This window comes from Camelus bactrianus, chromosome 14 (assembly GCF_048773025.1).
Source record: "Camelus bactrianus isolate YW-2024 breed Bactrian camel chromosome 14, ASM4877302v1, whole genome shotgun sequence".
In the NCBI taxonomy this organism is placed as follows: Eukaryota; Metazoa; Chordata; class Mammalia; order Artiodactyla; family Camelidae; genus Camelus; species Camelus bactrianus.
Window position 1 is genome coordinate 58,712,392 of NC_133552.1, and position 23,733 is coordinate 58,736,124.

General features: G+C 42.6%; 1 protein-coding gene across 9 annotated transcripts in view; it reads right to left on the reverse strand.

The window, feature by feature from the left end:
• DZIP1 (DAZ interacting zinc finger protein 1) overlaps positions 1–22,030 on the reverse strand; it is a 47,963-nt gene extending 25,933 nt beyond the window's left edge. For 2 of the 9 annotated variants that reach the window (XM_074378423.1, XM_074378421.1), the window contains exons 1-10: positions 21,748–22,030; positions 20,962–21,059; positions 20,401–20,614; positions 19,428–19,670; positions 18,772–19,329; positions 13,959–14,043; positions 11,054–11,181; positions 8,639–8,800; positions 5,394–5,531; positions 3,626–3,688 (exon numbers count right to left, since the gene is read on the reverse strand). In XM_074378423.1, the coding sequence (XP_074234524.1) occupies positions 3,626–3,688; positions 5,394–5,531; positions 8,639–8,800; positions 11,054–11,181; positions 13,959–14,043; positions 18,772–19,329; positions 19,428–19,463 (1,170 nt within the window). In that variant the 5' untranslated portion in view covers positions 19,464–19,670; positions 20,401–20,614; positions 20,962–21,059; positions 21,748–22,030. The remainder of the gene's footprint in view (positions 1–3,625; positions 3,689–5,393; positions 5,532–8,638; positions 8,801–11,053; positions 11,182–13,958; positions 14,044–18,771; positions 19,330–19,427; positions 19,671–20,400; positions 20,615–20,961; positions 21,060–21,747) is intronic. The other 7 variants (XM_074378427.1, XM_074378424.1, XM_074378425.1 and 4 more) reach the window with 5 other exon arrangements.
• Positions 22,031–23,733: the final 1,703 nt, after the last annotated feature.

Below are 23,733 nucleotides of genomic sequence, written 5' to 3' on the forward strand. Positions count from 1 at the left end.
GGTTTTTTTCTCTATCAGTCCATATTACCCCATCCTCCTTTCATTACGTGACCATTCTACAATGTCCTGAGCTTAAAGAGCCTTCTGTTGGGTCAAAAAGGGCATGCCACCATTTATTTGTGGTTCCCTTTGAACTCCTACCAATGTTATTTAAAAACAAAACCAAAAAAAGACTGCCAAGAATCTAGGTAAAGCAATAAAAAGTTGGCAAACACAACTTCCCTTAAACAGAGAAATACAATATGCGCATTGTAGGAACAGTAGGCACCAATCATGTGGAATAATTAATAGGTCTCGGGCACAGATTACTCAACCTGACTGAATTTGCCCCTCTGTTAGGGTTTAAGAGAAATGGAGGAAGAAGTAAGCAGCTCCTGAACAAGCAAAACCAACAGGCAAGGGAGCAGTGTAGCCTGGCGGCTGCACAGACACTCCACACACGAGCACATGGGGTGAGGTGCCTCCCTCAGCACCAGGTGAGACCCCTCCTCCTTCCTCCGAACCACCACCAGCAGCCAGTCTTCCTCTCTATCACCACCTGCAGTGGCCAAATAAACGCCTACGCCTTACATTGTATTCCAGCCAGAAGGCCACTGAAACTCCCACAGCTGCCTGGAACACAGGAGGCTTAAAGGAGCAAGGACGAAGAATCACCCCCTATTAATAAGGGAGCCTGAATCCTGTCCCTAAATACCAATGTTCTAAAGATGCCCTGAAGAATAAGAGTAAAACTTCGAGTTGTAAGAGCAGTGTTTCAAAGCATGTATCCAAAACACAGTTTTCTGGGGTCTGGGGGCATTAATTCCAAACTACGCATGTCCCAGACCTACCTACTGAACCAACGCTCAGTGGGTGGAGCCTGGCATGAGCATTTTAGAAAAGAGCCTCGGGTCATTCCGAAGGGCGCCTCTGGTTAGGAACTACTACCTTAGAGCATCTCAGAGGAAAGATTCAACGTTCCTACAAAAAGCAACCACTCTGAGTTGTCACTGACTGTTCCCCTCCCCTGCTGCTAAGCGCCCAAAGCATGACAGGTGAGCAAGGCGGCGAGGCAGGCAAGCAGGACCCTGAGGTTAAGAAGGCCTGGGTTCAAATACTGTGTTCATACCAACAGACGGCTCCTTCCACCCTGCTCTTCTGAACCCTACAATCAACGTTCTCCCCATCCACAAAAAAAGGAAAATCAAAGTCTGAGTGATCCCCTTGCTGACTGTCTATTGACCTCCTGCATTTATCCCACAAATATTTAATGAGCACAAACCACACTGGAGGCACATTACTGGATGCAAAAAAAAAAAACAAAAAAAAAACGAAGAGTAAATAGACAAAGCCTTTCCCTCACAGGGCTCATGATCTGGTTGGAAAGATAGACAATAAATAAGTAAACAAATCAACTATTTAAAATAGTGATCAGAGCTACACTTGTGATGAGAATAATAAAGGGAGGGGACCACCTACTTGGATGTTCTCTGGTGACTTCAAGTCTCTTAAAGGAGGAAAATGAAAGCAGGAGAGATGCTCTCCTACTGGCCTTAAAGAAGTCACAGCCTGGGTGTGAACTGCAGACCTGAGGGTCTCACTTCCACCGTTAACCATAGGGAACTGCACATCATGATCATCTAAACAGGCTTGGGAGAGGATCCGCCGGAGCGCCAGGTGAGAACACAGCTTGGCTAACACCTTGAACGCAGCTCATGAGACCCTACCTAGACTGCTATCCCTTGGAAACTGTGACATAATACATTCGTGGCAATTTGCTACACAGCAGAGAAAGTTAAATCAGAGGTGAAGGAGCCAGCCAGATAAAGGGCAAGAGGAAGGACCTCCTAGCAGTGAAAACCACATGTAAAAAGAGAAAAAGGCTGCATGTTCTATAAATTACCAGAAGGCCATCGAAGCTAGAAAGAGTTAGGTTCAGAGAGAGGATGAGGATGAGGCTACAGTGGTGGCCAGTGGCCAGACCATTCCGTCTGTTCTACAGAGAGCAGATTACGAAAGGGGAAGGTTGGAATTGGGAGACCAGTTGTAGGGCTAGAAATGGTGGGAGCTCAGTGGAGGTAGAAGCGAGAGAAATGTCCAGAAGGACATGGATATGAGATATGCAGCACGACCTGCTGATAGCCTGGAACTGGGGATTGAGGGAGAGACAGGAATCGAGGCGTGCATCTGAGTGGACCAGGATGCCGCCAACCAAAAGGAAATCACCTCTGGGAACAAACCATTTTAGAGGTGCTATATTTAAGAACCGTGGAGATGTCAAGTATAAAGCTGGCTATCTCATCTGGAGCTCAGATGGGTAGCTTAGGCTGAAGAAATAAACATCAGGGTTATTTCTACCCAGAGCCACTATTCCACTTTAACAAACCCTTTCAGTTCAGTCCCTGGAGCACCAGAACTACGAGAAATAAATTTCTGTTTATAAGCCACCTAGTCTATGTTGTTTTGCTACAGCAGCCTGAAAGGGGATACAAAGGGCTATAAAACCCATACACAGGGGGAAAAGGGAGTGGGAAGGGATAAACTGGGAGCTCGAGATTCGCAGATACTAACTACTATATATAAAATAAACAACAAGTTTCTTCTGTATAGCACAGGGAACTATATTCAGTATCTTGTAGTAACTTATGGTTAAAAGAATATGAAAGCAAAAAAAACCCCCATACAATTTAAATTTAAAAAATAAACAGAAGTTTTCCTATCTTAAAACCTCAAATAAACCTACTTTAGATTTTCTGCACTATTGTAAGAGGCATTCTGACACCTGAATTTCTGATGTACTCAGATGAAGGAGAATCAGTGTTATAATTAATTTTTGTTTCCATTAAAATGACTTTAATGTGAACAATCCTTGTTTTTACAGGCATACCTCGGAGATATTGTGGGTTCGGTTCCAGACCATGGCAGTGAAGCCTATATCACAATAAAGTGAGTTACATGAATTTTTTGGTTTCCCAGTGCATATTAAAGTTATATTTACACTATCCTGTGGTCTATTAAGTGTGCAGTAGCACTGTCTTAAAAAAGTATATTATGAATAAAAAATACTTTATTGCTAAAAAATGCATCATCATCTGATGACAATGTAGGATTGCCACAAACCTTCGATTTGTAAACAGTGCAGTTATCTGCAAAGTGCAGTAAAACGAGGTATGCCTGTATTTAAAACTTTAGATTGCCACTCCGTGATGCGAAAAAAATTAGAAATGTATTCAACAAGGAAGAAATGATTAAATAACCGCCGATACATCCAGATCATCATGTAGCCACTAAAAAATCATGATTTTGAAGACTTTTAAAACATAGGAAATGATTATGCTTTATTAAATTAAAAAATGTGTAAAGTTATAGGCATAAAGCATCATTCAACATTTGTGGGACTATATGCTTGGGTTTCTGTTCTTACAGAAACACAAAATTTACAGCATAGAAAAAAGACTAAGAAATTATAACAAAGTAGTGACACTGGTTATCTTTGGTATTGGAATTATAAGTAATTTTAATTTTTGTTACATATTTCTCCACAATTTTTTTAAAGTGGACAAATAATACCTTTATTATAAAGAATTAGGAAATACTCTTTTCAGAAAGACCCACTTTTTACAGGCCATTGGCTTCTTAATCTTACCCGGCTCTTCTCTTTTTTGTGTTCCTGATGTAGAGCCTGCACTCGGGCTGTCCACTTGCTTTCCTAGGAAACAGGAAAACAAGAGAAATTTACGTGCAACTGTAACAATGATATCTACTCAAAATGAAAGCTTCCTTTTTAGTGAGCACCTATGAAACCCAACTATTTATTGGGTAAAATTTTAGCAGGCATTTTAAAAAAAATATAAATACAGTCAGAAATGTTTAAACACATTTGCACTTGGTTTTAATCTTATACTCTGAGGCAGCAGTCAGCAAACATTTTCAGAAATGTTAAGGGACAAACAGTAAACCCATTAGGCCCTGGGGTGAGATGATTCAGCCACTCCTACTAGCAGGAGAACAGCCATAGACAATACATTCTAGTGTGGCTGTGCTCCAGTAAAACCTAAATTAAACAAAATGAGTGTTGGCTTGCCAACCTAAGAAGCTAGAAGGTTTCTGAGCCCATGGGGTCTGAAACTCACAGAGCTCATAGCACAGAGACAGAAGAAATTTAGGTGAGATCTGAGGATTTTATAATTGAGTCCTTCACCTCGCGAGAGAGCAGCCTTCTGGGAGCAACTGCCAACAGCTCAGCTCAGGACACAGTTCCTGGTCCCCTCCTGAGTACCAGGCTCCTCGCTGGGCAGCCCCTGGCAGGCTGGGAGAGAACTCAGACGGGCCTTGCCCTGTCCAGGAGGAAAGTTGGCACAACAATGGAGGGTTCCCACATGATGTGTAAGTGGTCAGGTCCTGCTTGGAGGACTACAGTAATGCAGTAACCCAGAGGTCCAGGAGAACCCTCTAGAAGAGGTGCCGTCCCAGCTGAATGAGCAAGTGACAGGTCCTGAAAACTGGGAGGTGGTGACAAAGATGGCCACATCCCAGGAACCGTGACTGGTTTGGTGCTGCCAGAGTGTCGCAGTAAAGCCAAGGATGGTGGAGGGGGTGGGGGTGGGGGTGGCAGGGACCGGATCCTCAGGGACTCTGAATGCTGGTTAAGGGTTCAAGACTTTGTTCTGTGAAAAAGAGGGAGCCGTTGAAGGATATTAGACAGAACGGTGATGTGGGCAGCCTGGCTGCAACACGAAAGGTAGAAGTGGAGGAGAGAGGCAAGACCAGAAGCAATGGCAGTAGTCCGTATGCAAAAACACTTACTTTTAAAAATAATGTAATATTGCTTTTTAAAAAAAGTCCTGAATTCATAAGCTTATGAAACTCTATTTGGTTCCTGGCTTTAAAAAAAAATCCCCTAAAACAGTGTGACTAAAATAGCCAGGATGAAGGCTGTACTGTTTACTGAGGTTCGCTTCCAGATAATTGCAATTACATTTGACAAATGTAAAAGATCATCAGTTCACCAATGCAGCTGTATATTTAAGCTCTCAAAAAAGGTCAGTGCTTCAGTGTGCCTTTCTATGCCTTTTGAAAGTGAGCAACATCTGAAATATGAAAAATAAATACTAAGGTAATGGGAACCAATTCGAATAGATATTCAAGGCAAAATTAAACAACTTTGCCAAACTGTTCTGTATCCACATCAGTCAGCAACTATCTAATGAACACCTATTATGAATTACACACTGGAAACTAATACAACGTTATAAATCAACTAGACTTCAATTTAAGAAGGAGACAAGGAAAAAAAAGAGTTAGTTACCTACGCCGTCACTGAAAGAGACACTTTTCCCATAGATGATGCTTCCTGTAGATTTTCACTAAGAGAGATTAGGCCTCTACTGCAGTGATCACGCACTTTTACCTACCTGACTGTCAAGAAGTTGCATCACATTTTGGAAATCCTGGGGACACTGAGGACGTTCTTCTTTAAACTCATGTGCATCTTTTAATGTGCCTATGTTAGACTTAATCTGCATATTGGACTTCTGGATTTCTGACAATTGCTGTAAAATAAAATTCAAAATCACTGGCATGAGTGTTCATAGTTTCATAAAACTGAAAAAGAACACAAAATTGGAGCACATCTGACTTTCCTCCCAGACTGTCATCCTGTTTCTCCTTCCCAGCGGTTTCCCTGTTTCGTTTCTTCCAACAGAAGAATGCACACAGGGTGAAAAAGGGAAAGGAAAACCCAACTTTCTAATCTTGGACAATGGGGCTTTACAAATGTGGTGGGGATGTCCCGGTCACCAGAAACAGAGGAACTGGGTATAGCTCATTCTCAAGATAATTTAGTGACAAGGTCAGCATCATCCAGAGACCACTAGGGACAAAACATTTTAACTTTCTTTGCTTGTATGTTATTCCCAAAGACACAGTCAGTAAATACCCTCAGAAAAGCACAGAAGGTAATTTGTTAACTTCAAAAACAAAAGGATGAGGGAGCACAGTAAGTCTCCACCACTTAAGTCCAGGCTGAGCATGGAGACTTCCTTTCAAAGAGCACAGTATGGAAAGGGGCGGGGAGGATGGGGGAGTAGCTTTCAGTGGAGAAAACTGACAACCGCCACCTCAGCCAGGTGGTCAAGGGCAACGTCAGCAGTCATACATCACATACATGGTGTGTGCCCTTGACACGATGTGAGGAAAACTGTGTTTTAACTCTGAGGACATCTTCCCCCAAACTCATAAACCCAGCCTAACCAGAAGAATATCAGATAAATTCCAATAGAGGGGGCATCCTACAATACACCTGACAGGTCCACCTGGAAATTGTCAAGGTCATCAGAAACAAGTCTGAGAAACCATTCCAGACAAGATGAGCCTAAGGAGACACGGCAGCTAAATGTACTTGGGTATCCTGGATAGAATCATGGAGCAGAAAAAAAAAGCTATGTAAAAGCTAAAGAAATCGGAATGAAGCATGGACTTAGTTAATACCACTGTGTCAGCCTTGATTCATTAGTTGTACCAAGTGTACCATACTTACTTAAGACATCAGTCATATGGAAAACTGTGCACAAGGTAGAAGAGGGGGATTTACATGAAACTTTCTGTACTGTTGGCTCAATTTTTCTGTAAACCTGATACTATTCTAAAAAATAAAGTCTATCATTAATAACAATTTTTAAAACCGTCTTTGCTGAAAAGAGGAAACAGCCCATATGTTCATCAACTGATGAATGGATAAATAAAATATGGTATAACCATACAATGGAAAGTCATTCCGCAATTTAAAAAAATGAAATACTGATACATACTACAATGTAGATTAATCCTGAAAACATTATGATAAGTGAAAGAAGCCATCCATAAAAGGTCACATATTGTATGGTTCAATTTATATGAGATGTCCAGAACAGGCAGACCCGTAGAGCCAGAAGGCAGAGCTGTGGTTGCCAGGGTTGGGGAGACAGTGCCAATGCGTACAAGGTACCTTCTTTGGGTGATGAAATGTCCTAAAATGACTGATGATGGCTGCATAACTCTGTGAATGTAGTAAAAAAAAAAAAACCCACTGAATTGTACACTTTAAGTGGGTGAATTGTATGGAATGTAAACTATATCACAATAAAGCTGTTTTTTTTTTTTCTTTAAAGATACAGAGAGTGAAAAAAAGTCCTATGTGGGGAAAAGTCCAATTCCACAATGATTCTGAGGGCAGGGATAACCATGGAGGGAATCTCAGGCAAAAGAACCGTAATTGGCAGTTTTATCACAAGGGAAAAAAATGATTGTGGGCTGGATGGAAAAGACATAAGCCAGCCTTAAATTGGTTAGTATCAAAATCCATTACTGTGGGTAATGTGACATCCCACTTTGAGAAGGGGCCACAGGTGTGAGTTCAGGAGAAGCCCCTGGAACAGGGGTGGTGAAATAACTACTGCCTAAGGGTTCTGATGCTTAGAACCAAGAGAAGTGATATGGGGATAATGGAACCAACAAGGAGTTGCCTGAAGGAAGCCCTACAGAAAAGACACAATGAGCCATCTCAAGTTAACTTCCCCTCAACTTTTTATTTGCAAATTATAATTTATGGAAAAGTTGAAAGACTATTACACCCATTTCACCTTCATCAATTGTTAATCTTGTAACATATTTGCTTTATAAAGATACGACAGGGGATAGCAACTTTTTTTGTAAAGATCCAGACAGTATTTTGACTTTGGGAGACACATAAGGTCTTGGTCACAATCACTCAACTCTACGGCTCCAGCAAAAAGTTCCGTATAAAGATAAAGCGTAGAGAAAAGAGCATGGTTGTGTTCCAAGAAAACTTCACTTGTGGACACTGAAAGGTGAACTTCAAACAATTTTCATGTGTCGTGAAATATTTTTTCTCTTGACTTTTTTCAACCACTTAAAAGTATAAAAACCTTTCATAGCTCGAGTACCATACAAAAGCAGGTGGTTTGCCAGATTTGGGTCACAGGTCATACTTTGCGGATCCCTGTGAGAGAGTTCAGGACGTTTTAGAGAAGGATCTTTGCAATATTCCAAAACCATCCCTCTATCTTACTTTGTGAAACATGTTGGCCCCTAGAGGGAGCTCAAGGATCTTCTCTCACCTCCCTTGCTTCTCTGTGTGACCCAGGATGCTCCCACAGGAAAGGGATCACATTTAGCCACATCCAGCTCACTCAAACCCCCTTCCTCCTCACCAGCCAGGCCTGGGGGGAGGAAGGGGCCTGGCAAAGGTTCTCTGTCCTTCTGAGTTGGCTTCCTTCTCCTTCAACATTGGTGATTTATGTCAGCCTTTCTGGAAAATTCCTTTGGAACTTTGAAATGTTCTAACACAAGGGGAGGTTTATGGTTTTGGTCTGTCTAAACCTAACCAGCTAAGAAAGAGGGACCATCCTCTCTGATCCAACCAAATGTACCAAGTGTTCAGCACTGGGTTTGGGGCCAAAGCTCCCGCTCTCCAGGGAACAACTTTCTGACTTACTGTTTTCCGTATGCCTCAAGCTCCCAAGACTCTCAAGGAGGAGGGGTATCTGGGCCAAGGCACAAAAGGAACTTCTGGATTCACAGTCCACACTGCGATTCTAACGCCGCCTCCCAAGGCCACAACTCTATCAAAGCTCTGAGGACTCCTAGGTTGGATACTTACATATTCCAATGCTGAATTCTTGGAAGTCAGTTCTTTAAACTCCTTCATAAACATTTCCTTGACTTTTTCCATTTCATCAACTAGTTTCTCCTTTTCTTCTTCTTTCCATCTATCGAATAACTTCAGAAATTCTTCCTCTTTTGTTTTCTGCATTTCATACTCCTGAAATTGATTTTAATACATGACTTTAAAAGCTCTGATAGGAATCAAGTGTGCAGAAGTTTAAATAAATGGACATAGCTTCACTTCAAATGAGTCAGCTAGTCTTGCATATTTCAGTTAGGCTTTTTGTTTGTTTGTTTTTTTGCAAAACACTTCATATAATGGCAAGTCTGTGCACAATAATTTTTCCAAACCAAAGGCAGCACACAACATCCTTTTGTCCTTACATCCCTTAAAATACAAAGAGGCCCAAAGTCTCAAAAAGTTCTATAATCTGTGAACTTGTAGAGTAGACATACAATCATATGTAAAATGTAAACATACTTTAAAAATCTATTGAGAAGAACCTTCCTTGATACCATACCAATTTGGGTGGAGTAGCCCTACCTCAGCCCCATTAAACACAAATGCATTTTATATAAGCTAAATTCAAGGTCTAGTCAATCAGCCTTTGATTTCTTCACAACCTTCAGTGTTTGTTTGTTTTTTAACCTAACTGGAGACCTCAACAAACTCCACCTAATAAACACACAGAACACTGCACCCAGCAACAGCAAAATATATATTCTTGTTAAATGTACATGGAAGGTTCACCAAGACAGACTATATGTTAGGCCATAAAATGATTCTCACTAAATTTTAAAAGATTGAAATCATGCAAAGTATCTTCTCCAACAACAGAATAAGGCCAGAAATCATTAACACAAAGAAAACTGGAAAATTCACAAATACATGAAAATTAAACAATATACTCTTAAACAACCAATGGGTCAAAGAAAAACTCACTAGGGAAATACAGAAATATTTTGGGATGAATAAAAATTAAAACAAACATACCAAAAAAGGGAAGCAGACAAATCAGTGCTAAAAGAGAAATTTATAACTGTAAGAGCCTACATTAAAAAAGAAAGTTCTCAGGGGTGGGTATAGCTCAGTGGTAGAGCGCATGCTTAGCATGCAGAAGGTCCTGAGTTCAATCCCCAATTTTTAAAAATCCTCTAATTTTTAAAAAAAAGTAACCAAAAACATTTTAAAAAAGAAAGTTCTCAAGAGACAAAAAGGTCATTATATAATGACAAAGGGGTCAACTCATCAAGAAGTTCTAACAATTGTAAATATACATGCATCAAATATTGGAGAAACTAAATATATAGGAGAAATAAACAGCAATACAATAATAGCAGGGGATTTTAACACCTTACTCTCAACAATGGATCATCCAGACAAAAAATCAATAAGGAAACACAGGACACTTGAACAACATTATAGACCAAATGGACTTAACAGACATACACAGAACATCCTATCCAGTAACGGCAGATTACAAATCCTTCTAAAGCATGTACAGAACATTCTTTAGGAGAGATCATATGTCAGGTCATAAAACAAGTCTCAACAAATTCAAGAAGGCTGAAATTATATCAAGTATCTTTTCTGATCACAATGTTACGAAACTAGAAATCAGAAACAGAAGGAAAAATTTGAAAATTCACAAATATATGCAGATTAAACAACACACTCCTGAACAACCAATGGATCAAAGAAAAAAATCAAAAGGGGAACCAAAAATATCTTGAGACAAATGAAAATGGAAACACAACATGCCAAAACTTATGGGATGCAGCAAAAGCAGTTCTAAGAGGAAAGTTTACAGCTATAAATGCCTAAATTAAGAAAAAAGAAAGATCTCAAATAAGCAATGTAATATTATACCTCAATGAGCTACAAAGAAAAGGAGAATAAACTAAGCCCTAAGTTAGCAGAAGGAAGGAAATAATAAAGATTAGAGCCAAAATAAATGAACTACAGGACAAGAAAACAATAGAAAAGATAAAAAATAACTAAGAGTTGGTTTTTTGAAAAGATAAAATTGACAAACCTTTAGCTAGACTAACCAAGAAAAGAAAGAGGACTCAAAGTTACAAATGAAAGAGGGGACATTACAACTGATACCAGAGAATTCCAAAGGATCATGATAGCCTACTATGATCAATTACATGCCAACAAACTGGACAATCTAGAAGAAATGGATAAATTCCTAGAGACATACAACCTACCAAGACTGAATCATGAAGAAAAAGAAAATCTGAACAGACCAAGAATGAGTAAGGGGGTTGAATCAGTAATCAAAAAACTCCCAACAAAGAAAAGCTCAAGATTGCATGGCTTTGCTGGTGAGTTCTACCGAACATTTAAAAGGAATGAAAGCCAATCCTTCCCAACAGACCATCGGTTCGGAATTTGGTACCGTACCTTAGAGAACCGGACTGCATGGGCGTGCTGCGCAGCCTCCAGCTGAGACTTGGTGAGCTGCAGCTGCTCCTTCAACATGTCGATCTCATTCTGGAGCTTATCAGTCTGCGCCCTTTTCTTATACTCCGCTGCAACAGAAATATCTCGTTAACATACCATCTCTTAGGAAACCTACCTGAAAACTTAAGGGGTGCAGTTCTATTGATCAGACAAAGACAAAGGGAACTGCTCTAACTTGGGATATTATTGCTTTTTTTCATGCCCCATGAGTCAACTTTTACCCCTTACTGTTAACTTTCAGCCCGTCATATTATTGGGTGCTGAATTATTTTTAGCAGATTTTTTCAGCCACTGTGCTGAGACTGGATTCTCCTACAGAGACAAGGTGAGAGCCCATTCACAGAGCAAAATGGTGACGAGAATCATCCTAGGCTCTTCTTTGAGATGCCTGTCTCAATCAGAGAAGGGAGGCAACAGCTTCCACTGCAGGTACCACGATATTGAAATCTCTATGGTCATTATCCTTCTGGCTCCCACTGAACTCTCCTGAGAACCCCATCAGTGCTAAGACAAGCAGAGGCTAGCATTCAAAATACAAACTTGGACCATAACCTGTCCCTGGGGCAAAAACGAGCTACTGAAAAGTTGTAAAAGGAAGCAACAAGTGAAGGGAAGAATACTTATGTACATGTACTTACATGCAGATGTACACATGACTGAATGGATATACATGTGTCTGTGAGTGTAGACATGAAAGGTATGGAAACCAAAGTAGAAAGTCAGAACCTCAAAGATGACCTGAAGAAATAATACTCATTTCAGAGTCTGAAATACTCTCTGAAACGAGTATGAGATAGAATAAGATACTGAAACAAAAGAGAAAGAAGGTCAGTTTCACACTGAAGAATGATAGATTAATTAAAATATTTAATCTTCCCAATTTCTCCAATATACTACTAAACCAGAGGTCCATGGTTTATAAATGGAATTTTATGCTGTTCATACTGTTTATATAAAGCATAGCTGTTTCCTAAATAAATCTATTTATCTGAATAGGAAGGAATGGAAACAGACTGGTCCAAAAGGGAGAGGAAAGCAGGTACTGAGTAACAGGCTAGAAATACACACACGTAGATACTGAAAATATTTAAAATCATGATGAGAATTTCTGTGGATCACTGTGGCAATCTGCAGAATGCTTTGATCTGCTCATGGAGAAACAGATCGTTGCTTTTTGAAAACATTTAAATAGTAGGAAACCTGGTTCCTTGGTAAGCCATAGAGCCCCTCCCCTCTCCTGCTTCTTAAGTTCTCTCCTCTATACACTGGTTAATTCACATCCGTACCCAAGCTCATCTTAGTATCTGCCACATCAAACGAGACAAAAGTTTTCCCTTGGTCCCACATTTCCCTCCAGGTAATGCCCCCTATCTCTGCTTTCCCTCCCAGCAAACGTTACTGAAATAAATGTCTGTAATCACATGACCACCTCCTCACCCGATTCTCAGTTCAGGTCACTCCAGTCTAGCTTTCGTCCCCACCAATCTCCTGAAGCTGCTATGTCAAGGTCACCAACAGCCATCATGACAACAATGGTCAATTCTAGGTCTTCATCTTACTCTGTGCCTCAAGATCATTTGATATAACTGACCACTGCCTTCTTCCTGAAACACTTATGCCCTTTGGTTTCCATGACAACACACTTGCCAGCTTCCCTCCTACCTCCCATCACTGCGATTTCTCCCTCTCCTTAGCTGCTCCTCCTGAGCTCCTAGTGTGGGGCTGGCCCTGAGCCACCCTCCCTTCCCTTTGCAGGTGATCTCATCCGGCCTAGCTCTGCCAATCACTCCCAGCTTTTACTTCCAGACCTCCAGCATCTCTACCTCCATAGCGACTGTATGTGTGGCTTCAGTGCACCCACAGCCAACACAAACTCTTCAATCTCCCTCCTCCCTCAGTCTTCTCCCCTTCTGCTCCCCATCTCAGTAAACACCACCATCATTCACCCAACTCTACAGGACAAAAGCCCAGGATCGTCTTTGCTTCATCTCTTGCTCTCATGTTGAGTCACATCTCTGTGGGCTCTGTGTCCAGAATAAATCCTCTCCATCTCTACTTCTCCCACCTCCCCGGCTACCACCCTGGTCAAGCTGCCACCTGCTCTCACCTGGGCTACTCATGCAGCCTCCTCACTCCCCCACCTGCTTCCACCACTGCTCCTACAGTCTGTTCTCTGCCCGCAGCTGGAGGGGTCATTTTGGGTACAAATTAGCTCATGCCCTCCCTCCTTAAAATCCTCCAGTGGCTTCCCATTATGCTTATTAAAAAAACCCCACATTTCTACCCAGGTCATTTAAGGCCCCACATGACCATGCCTTTCCTAACCCACCACTGCCTTGCTCTCTCTGCTCTGCAGCATCCTGTCTGTTCTCCCTCCTCCTCACACCCCTCACAGTGCGAGCTCCCCTTGCCTGGGATATTCATTTCCCAGATTTTCCCCAGGCTGGGACCTCCTCATCATTCTGGTCTGTGATCAAACATCTCCTTAACGAGTTCTTGGCTGACCACCAGGATTCACTCTCCATCCCCTTCTACTGCTTTATTTTCTTCACTGCATCTGCTACCATTTGAAAAGAATCATTCATTCATTTGTGTCAATGTGAATCCTTCACCCTTCCCACTAGTATATAAGAGAGCTGGACGTGGTCTGTTTTGTTCCCAGCTCTCTCCCCAACCCCTGATGCAGTGCATGGCACATAGTAGGGGCTCAATATTTACTTAGTGAATGAACAAAGACTAGGATGCTTTCTTTTAAAAGGATTGAGAGAGGCACTGGACCATGTCTCACTGAAAAAAAAAGATACCAGACAGTAAATAGCTCTTGGAAGTGGAGCTCAAGACTTACCAAGGTGAGACTCCTCAGGGTGGCGGCGCTGAATATGACTTTGTAGAAAAGCTTGATTCGTAAAGGCCTTGTCACATAAATGGCACTGAAAGGGAGAGAGCAACACATCCAAGTGTCTGTAACAAGTGCCCTTCCACCTAATTTGAATTAAAATTTGGGTAACTGAAGCACTACCCTCTTGGGAAATTTCCCCCCAGAGATACCATTCCAGCAAGTACTACTGAAAGCATGACTAAAAAGACATATAAAGCCAGGGTGTTCTTCCCAAACTGAACACAGGGCAGTGAAAACCATCTCTTGATGGATCAAGTAGCCCATCATGGTGGTTTCGGGAACCCCTGATTGCTGCCCCCCTAGACTGCTGGTTCCCAGCCTGTCACCACCAACTTGCTCATGACACTCCAGCCATGCTGGCTTTCTTCCTGTGCCTCAAGCAGGCCAGCTTTAGACTCTTTACATTAGCTGGTCCCCTGCCCGAATCCTCCCCAGACCCTCGCATGACTGGCTCCTTCCTGATGTTCAAGACGTCATTTATGGAGCATCTTCTACGCTGGGGCGGAGCAGCACGTCCTCAACAAATCTTCCTAGATGATCCTCCCGCCAGTCACTGTCCCATCACACTGTCTCATTTTCATCATTGTACATCTTACCAGTTAATATTTTCAGGCTTATTTACTCTACTTGCTTCTTGTCTCCTGCCCAGTCCCTCTAGGTTCGAAAATGTCAGCTTCCTGAGAGCACAGACTTGTCTCTCTTATTCATAGCTTTATCCCCACAGCCCAGCATTAATAAATCACTGAGCACATGCTTAGAAATAGTTGGCCTCCTAAAATGAATTTACTGAAAGAAAGAAAAATCAGTCCTATCAACATCTCTATTCTCCACTTTAACACATTCAGCTTTTAAGCAAAGAATTCAACTTGTTTCATCTATATCCTCCCCTCTGGATTACTCTGAAGTATATCTTGGATATTATATATTTCATTTGTCAATATTTCAGAACCTAGCTCCAAAGGGACTTTCTTTTAATATAATCATAGTATTATTATTCCACCTTTTAAAATGAGGAAATTCCTTAATTATCAACAAATATACAACCATTTACTTTTTTCTAATACTCCATACATTGTCTTAGAAAACATTTTTTTGCAGTTTGTTTTGAATCAGAATCCAAATAAGGTCATTGTTGTGTCTCTTAACTCTCTTTAGTCTACAGCTGCCCCTCCAGCCCTCTTTTCTTTATAATTCTTTTGCTGAAAAACTGAACATTTGTCCTGCAGAGTTTCTCTCAGACTGGATTTTGCCATTTCATCTGTATTTACATGTTCTTCTTTTCATGGTTTGCCTTACTCTTAATCAGTATAATTACATCAAAACTTCAGGTTCTAGTTTCCCAGAAAACTAACATTATGGCATATTTCTCAGCATTACATTTCAGAGGATCTTTAAAGCATCTTTTACACCTTCTCTGCCCATGATGACTGCTTTGGTTTCCTCTCAACACTTCAGGGGCTGCCCACACTGACTCAGATGTGAGTATGGCTCAAGAGCCATGCACAGCACTGGAGAAAGGAAAGGATGAGGAAACCCAGAAAGTGTAACTTTTTATCTCTTAAAATAGAAAACATGTATTTTTAACTACTGGAATAATACAGAAGAGCCATGAGCTCAAAGTAAGAAGGTGTTCCTACTCCAAAAAGAAAAGACCGACATTTTGACTACATCGAAATAAAAAACTTCCATGACAAAAAATACCAAAACAAAGCTGAGAGACTTCTGGGTTCTGGATCTACACATAAGGAGCTTGAAAATCACCACTCCATCCTAACAATAAGTAAAAAGCTGAAAAGACTGAAATCAACAACCCTCCTTGGATCTGTAAGAGAGGGGAGGACACAGGGTAAACCAGTGGCCACAAGCCTGGACAGAGTACAGGGAGTCATGTCTTAATGAGAGCAGAGACTCACCAGCAAAAACCCCTGTAGGAACCAGTGCAGGGTAAGACCTGAACTGTAATTGACAAATTCTGGAGGCTCAGAGTGGATAAGTCTGAGAGTTAAAGACACCAGTGGAGTGAGGAATTTTCTCAACTTGGTAAAGAGGATCTGCAAAAAACTACAGCTAACATCACACTTAATGGTGAGAAACTCAGTTTCCCCACTAAGATCAGGTACAAGGCAAGGATGTCCCCTCTCACCATTGCTTTTCAACATTGTGCTGGAAGTCCTTGCTAATGCAATAAGGATAGAAAAAAAATTAAAAGATATACAGACTGGGAAAGTAGACACAGAATTGCCTTTATTTGCAAATGACATGATAGTCTATGTAAAAATTCCAAAAGAATTGACAAAAAAATTTCTGGAACTAATAACCAGGTATAGCAATGGGATTTCAAAATCTGTCTGTGTTGCTGGAGTATAGAGAAGAATCTGAGACTTCCAGCCATGAAGACAAAAGACCTTCTTAGAAAGAGTCAAAGTCCTGTTACAATACACTGACATTTTTAAATTTTTTAATTTTTAAAAATAATTTGATAGCCAGATCATTGGTACACACTGGCCTTTACACATGGCCATGAGACTTCCCCAGCTTTGGAGGTCTCTATTTAAATAACAATTCATGACTGCAGGCTAAAGTCAAATAACTTTAAAATCAATTGACTTCCCATAAATTTTATTATAGGCCAAATACTCCTAGCTTATGAACCTGGAAGTACAAAGATTATGACATTGTGGAGCCTCAGCTAGCTTACATGCCAGCTATGCTTAGCAGCTATCTTTGATTTCCCCTCCCTGAAACACTGATTCTTACAGCATCAGCACTGTGACCTCTGGCCTTTTCTATACCTCTACTATTCAGTGAGTTCCTAGAAAAGGTCTGAGGATGCAGAGAGATCACAGGTAGCCACAGATCACTACGCGGAAGTCACTGCAGAAATCAATATCCACGTGTCTGAAGCTGTTTACTGAGCCTTCCCCATGCTACACACGCATTAACTCACAGGATTCTCAGAGCAACCCTCAAAGGAAGCTACTACTAACATTCTCATTTTCCAGAGGAGGAAACCGAGGTTTAGAAGTTAAATGACTTGTACAACGGAATAGCTGGGATTCAAACCCAGGTAATCTAACTCTGGAGTTGTCACCCTAAAGGATTCACATTGTTGAAGAACTCCATAAAGAGACAATGGCAAGCCCCTTAATAAAAGGCAAAGTATACCTGTACTACACTAAGTAGGAAAAGGTGGTCTGATCATTCCTACCTCTTCTCCGTCACATCTGGCCACATCATACAGCAATCACTGTCATTCACATTCAGAGTCTGCTGAGTGGCCAGGAGTTGGCAGGTGTCACTCATTTAATAAAAGTGAGCCATCACCTTTTTATTCTTATATATCATTCACACTTGAAAATCTTTATTAACTAACAGCTATTTCTATGATAACCAAAAGAATGAAAAAAAGTTTATAAACATAAAATTTTTATGTTACAGGTTTTAACATTTCACTAATTAATACCAAAGCCAGATAAACTTTTTTTAATGTATAAACAGAACCCATTCTATCCATTTTACAATGAATACATTTATAAAGAGCCATCTCAGTACTATTTATATTTAGTTTTTAAATAGCATTTATGAAACAAATAGGCAGTTATCGACATAAAGTATCATTTGATGATCACCCGCAAAGGTTGTCTACCCAAGGTGAAACTTTAAGACTTTCTAGCTGTTCACGTCTTTTAAGTACACTTGTCTCAAAGCTCCTGCTGGGTCAGTCCTAAGCACTATTAACCCCACTGTTTTCTGCACCCTGTAACTCACTTCACATTCACTCCCACTTTGGCTCCACTATCGCCTAAGTCCACTGAGGCCTTTTAAGCCATGTTTAGCCAAAACGACTGGAGGGTAAGGGCATGAAATCAATCTTGTTAGTCTATTGTTTACTTCAATATCTTTATCAAACTTTCTGTGCTACCTTCACCTCATTGATAAAGATATATATGCTGATTTCTGTTACACTAAAAAATTATAATATTTATCTTAGGTTCAACGTCTACCACATAATAGTTGGAGATTAAGAACAAAAAGGCAAAACTTTTTATTTTAAAATACCATTGTTTTTGACATAACGTAAAATGACTATAACTCAATAAAAAAAAGTTTAAAAAAATCTAAAATAAATCAATAAAATACCATTGTTATATTAGCAAGTACTCTTGTTCTTAGGAAGTATACACATTGAAATATTTAGGAGTCTCCAACTCTGTCAAATGGTTCAAAAATAATAGTTATGTATATAAAGACAGAGGAAATAAAGCAAAAGTGGCAAATGTTAATAACCGGTGAGTCTGGTTGAGGGTACATATATGGTCTCTGTACTCCTACAATTTTTCTGTAAATCTGAAAATATTTTGAAATTTAAAAATGAGGAAAAAAATCACAAATTTAAGCATTCCAGACCATTTGGGGGCCGACCCCAGCAGCAAATTTTACCTGATTTATTTTTCATTACATTGATTAGAAGGAAACAGCTTTTAAACAACCAGCATTTAGACGACTTCAGTAAAGCACTGCGGACAGTGTTACTGTTTAATTATTAATCCTATGGTAGTCTACAGAAGGTAATGAACCGTGTCACCTGTTGGTTAAAATTACTGTTTTGCTTAAATACGCTGTTTTTTCTGATTTACAGTATAAATCTTAAACAGAAACAAAAACAAAAAACAAAACCGTGATATAGGGAAAGGACTCTCAATATCCCAGACAGTAGGAACTGAGGATTTTATTGGATAATCACAAGGCAGTTTCCCACCTGGTAATAGCTGGCTTTGGCCTCCATCATCAGCTGCTGGGTCGAGATCATCTTTTTCCTGCGTTTACACTCTTCCTTGAGTAACTTGATCTGTCCCGCCTGCTTGGAGAGGAGCTGCTTACTCTGCTCGCAGTCGGCCAGGCTCAGGAGCAGCCGCTCCTCCAGATTGTGCAGCTGCGAGGTGAGGAACTCCTGCGAATGCAGCAGGTACTCGATGGTGAGCTGCGCCAGGCGGATGAGCTTCAGCAGCACCGGGTCCACCCCCGACTGGCAGTGCGGGCACTTCTCGTCCTCCAGCTTGCAGAAGGTGATGTTCACGATGTTCTCCTGCAGCGTGAGCACGTCCACGGCGCCCGCCACCTTATCCACGTCGATGGCGCTCAGCCGCCGCCAGTCCACGCTCTCCAGACGCGGTCGGAACTGGAAGAAAGGCAGGGGGCCCGAAGCCGCGCTGGGCGGGGCACAGGCCATGGCGGCCCCGCCTGCGGGGGCGGCTGCAGAGGCATAGGGACCCTCCAGGCCGCTGGCGAGCGGGTAGTACACGTGCTTCTGAAAGGGCTGTTGGATGGAGACCAACCAGAGTGAAAGGGGGAGCTAAGAATCCCGTGGAGCCCCTGCCACTCCCAGCCCAGAATCCCCGGCCTCCGGCCTCTTACCATGCTTGGAAGCAAATCCGCCGCCTCTGCTGGCATCGGAGGAGGGGACGGTCCCGTCTACCCGGCCCGGGCCGCCTCCCGGGCCGCCGCCGCCCCACTCCTCTGGAAGCGGGAGAAGACCGGGTCCCGGGAGGCGGCGGCCTAAAGTCTGGGCGTCCAGGCCGTTGCTATGGCAGCGCCCGGGGCAGGAACCCGGAGCAAAGGGCGCGCCCGCCAGCGCCCAGTCAGCGTGCGCCCAGGGCCCTGCGGGACCAGAAAAGACCTCGTGGGAGAGCCCGAGTGGACACACCGTCCACCTGTCCTGAGAGCCGGCTTCCCGGGGCACCACCAGCACCCCCACCCCGGCCTTTGGGCCGGATACTCCATGTCCCTAAGGCGTGGGGAGCCACATCCTAGCTGCTCACCTCTGATCCTCGCCTTAGGTTTTGAGATTAGAAATATCTATTCTTTCTCATCTTTCACACACAACTCAGAATACGTTAAGCAACAAATCTATGCAAAATTAAATGGGATGAAGGGGGAACTGGCTGCAAAAGGGCAGGAAGACACTTCCGGGGTATAATTTTAAAAAAATGTTCTCCATTTTGATTGTGCTGTTGATTCCCCGGGCATATACATTTGTGAAAATTCACTGAATGGTACACTGAAAATTAATGGTCATGTTGTATATTATACCTCAATATATTAAGTTGTTTTAAAAATTAAATTTATAGTGTAGTTAATTGTATTTGCTGGCAGGTTTCCTAAATTTCTTACATCCAAGATACTTTTTTAAATGGAGTCTTTTGTTTTCTATGGGTTGGCCGCCTAAATATAATATTCTGATAGAAGTACAAACCAAAGAACTTCCCCAAATATAAAAAACTTTACGTGTCTTTCCAAAAGGATACATTCTCAAAATGAGAAGATAAAAACAATCAAGTTCCCCCTACATCAGCTTTACCATCAGGTTTTACAGTGGCCCCGTATTTACCTTATAAACTTGTGTGGCAGCTGCATTCTGTTTTCTGGACAGGCTAAAATATTTCTAGCAGCAACTTGTAGACCTCAGGCCTCTCATTCTTGAGGTCTTCTGGGGGCTGCTTGTAGCTACCACAGAGATGGATGAACAGAGGAAAAGCCAGACATTCCTCAGTCCACCGGGGAGTCCTTGCTTGGACCAATCATCAGGAAAAATTTTGTCTTTCCTAACAGCCAAAGATCAGAAGAAAGGAAAATACAATTCAGAGTAACTGGAAGCAAAGTTGTAATATCAATTATTTCTAGCCTTTAGAGAACTAGAAATAAGCCTATATGAAAGCATCCGAAAATTAAACATATGCTTCGTAAGACTTCACGAAACCACACATACAAATAATTTGGAATGGGATTTTGGAAAAGAGCTATTACAATTCACTGAAGCCGGCATGAAAGACTTACAGCTTCGAGATTCAAAGTCTGATTCGTCCATTTACTTTTTGCCTGACCTAGAACAACTCACGTCAGCTTTAGGCCTCAGTTTCCCTGTTTGTTTAAAGGGCATCAGGATACCGACCTGGCAGGTCTATGTACTGTGGACTCCATCCACTGGGCTGCAGGATCAGCGGGAACAAGAGCCGTGGTTTCTCTTGCTCACGGTTATATCCCCGGCATCTAGCATGGGTCAGGCAGAGAGAGGCGTTAGGAATTAATCTGAAGAACACGTGGATAAAGAATCATCGAATGAATTAGGCGCTTAGTTAAGTAAATGTCGGCTCCCAGCCCTTGTTCCTTATATTTTCTGTGCCTCTGGCCTGTTAGCGGAGTTCACCCAGGCTATGGGTCCAATCCTTTGGACCTGAAGCGGGGCGGCTATCCGCGCGCCCCCACTGCATTCGGGGGAGGAGGCGTGCGGGGCCCAGGACGCCCATCTCCTTTCGCAGCCACCACTCCGGTCGCCAGCGCTGCGCTGCTGGCCACCCTAGCCCGTCGGCTGACTCTCAGTCGCAAGATGGCCGGAACAGGAAAGAAGGGGTCACACTTCCCCGTTCTCTCCACACACCCCTACCCCCCGCCATCCCCCCGAAGTGCAGCCAGCCCGGCGCAGCGCCTCCGGCCCCGAGCGCACAGCAGGGCCAACCCGCCAAACCGCAAAGACAAAGGCCGGGAAACGCGGGCTCCAGTAGGGCCTCTGCGCCGCCCCTTAGAAGGCAAGGCTCCAGTGGGGGCTGCGGCAACCAAGCCAGCGGGGTCTGCAGCGCCTCGGCTCGCAGCGAGGGAAGAAGAAAGAGCTCGGCTTCGGGGGAACCGAGATGCCTCGCGCTCCCCCGGGGCGCCTGGCGCATCCCAGGCCTCGTCTCACCCCAGCTGCGCGCTCCTGGGCGGGCGCCGGGCGCTGCAGGCGGACGGGGGCGAGGCTGGGGACGCAGATCCCAGGGGCGCTGCTGGCGCAGGAGGGCCCGTGGAGGCCGAGGAACAGTCGAGCGGGAAGCGGCGGGCCAGCTCCTTCTTCCAGGGCACAGGATGAGGCCTGTCCGTTTTGGGCAAGTTGTGACGAGGAGAGCCGCCTGGCGCCGCTCCGGGCGGTCCCAGATTCCAGGCCGCGGGCGCCTCGGGATTCCCCCACCCCCCTCCCGCCCCCCCTCCCCTCCGCGATCCGCCTCCTGCCTCTTCTCTCGGCGTCCCAGCTCCTCTGGCAGCTGGGCGGGACCGTACGCGTCTAGACTGCAGCGCTAAAACGCATTCAGCCAATCCCGCTGTTGGTGCAGACACGTGGTGCCGGGGCGCGCTTTGTTGCTGGCGTGGGATGCTCGCCCCTGGAAGGCTTTTCAATGGGAAGACAGATTCTCTCCAACCCTACGATTGGCCTAACCCTCAGCTTGCTGCCCCATAAGGGCAGGGACTTTATGTGAATCCTAAGAAGAGATGCGTTTTAATTGCAGAAGTCTACAGATGCAAGAGACCTTGAAGAGGCTATCTAATGTAGCCCTGCACTTGAGTGACATGGAAAACAGAATTAAAGATGATGTGTTGAAGCACACAAAGATATAAACACACCTAGGTTTCCTGTGTCTTTTGGTTACGCCCATTTTAGGACGAAAGGCACGAATCTCTGATGGTAAAATGTTTGGTGGTGAGGGAGAGGAGTCTGGGTCAGGAGTAAGGTGAATATTTTTTAACCTAGAATTGGAACACGTGGTCTAACAATGGGGCAAAATTCCATATTTTTAAATGAGTAATCCAGGAAGTATGCACATGCCATTTCTACAACCACGAGGTTGACCCAGATTGAGGAATTTAAGTGCATCGTTTGCAAAATCTTGGTGTCTACTGTAGCAAAATTGTTCTTCAATTACAAAGGAAAAACTACAGAATTTTTGTTGGATGATAATATGTTACTGTAAAACGCCTTTCCTTGTATTTCTCCTTAACTGAGTTAACTTTATTTAGCACAAGTCTTCAAATGTAGTAATAGCTCATTAAGTCTTTATCTTGAATTCCTTGCTTTTGGTGGCGTTTTAAAAATTTATCTAATTCTAATTTAATGCTTAAATTTGAAAAAGAATCTAAGGTCCCATAAAAATCCTCTGAAGTTACATAGTAACAATTTCTAGGTAGAAATTTGAGGCAATGTAAGGTAGGTAAGTCCATTGCTTTGCAAGATCTATACTCTATAGACCTCTATGGGGTGTGTGTGTGTGTGTGTGTGTGTGTGTGTGCGCGCGCGCGCAGGATGATGGCTTAATTAACATTACTTTTTTTACATTTTTTATTGAGTTACAGTCATTTTACAATGTTGTGTCAATTTCCAGTGTAGAGCACTATTTTTCAGTTATATATGAACATACATATATTCATTGTCGCTTTGTTTTTTGCTGTGAGCTACCACAAGATCTTATATATATTTCCCTGTGCTATACAGTGTAATCTTGTTTATGTATTCTACGTACGCCTGTCAGTATCTACAAATTTCGAACTCCCAGTCTGTCCCTTCCCACCCCTCTCCCCCTTGGCAGCCACAAGTTTGTATTCTATGTCTATGAGTCTGTTTCTGTTTTGTATTTCTGTTCTTTTTTTTTTTTTTAAATTAACATTGCTTGATAATACACCATTTAAGTTATGGTAGTCCCCATCCTCCACTGTCAGTGTATTACTCCACATATGCAGAATTGGAAGAAATAAGATGAACCCGTTGACTTTGGCACGGCATAGCAGCAATTACACATTTTTGATCCTTTCAAACCTCATACCAGTTTTCACAGCTGAGTGGGGGACAGGGTGTGATAATTAAATGATTAAAATTTAAAAATGATTTAGGTATCTCTCTCCTCCATCAGGCTATGAGAAC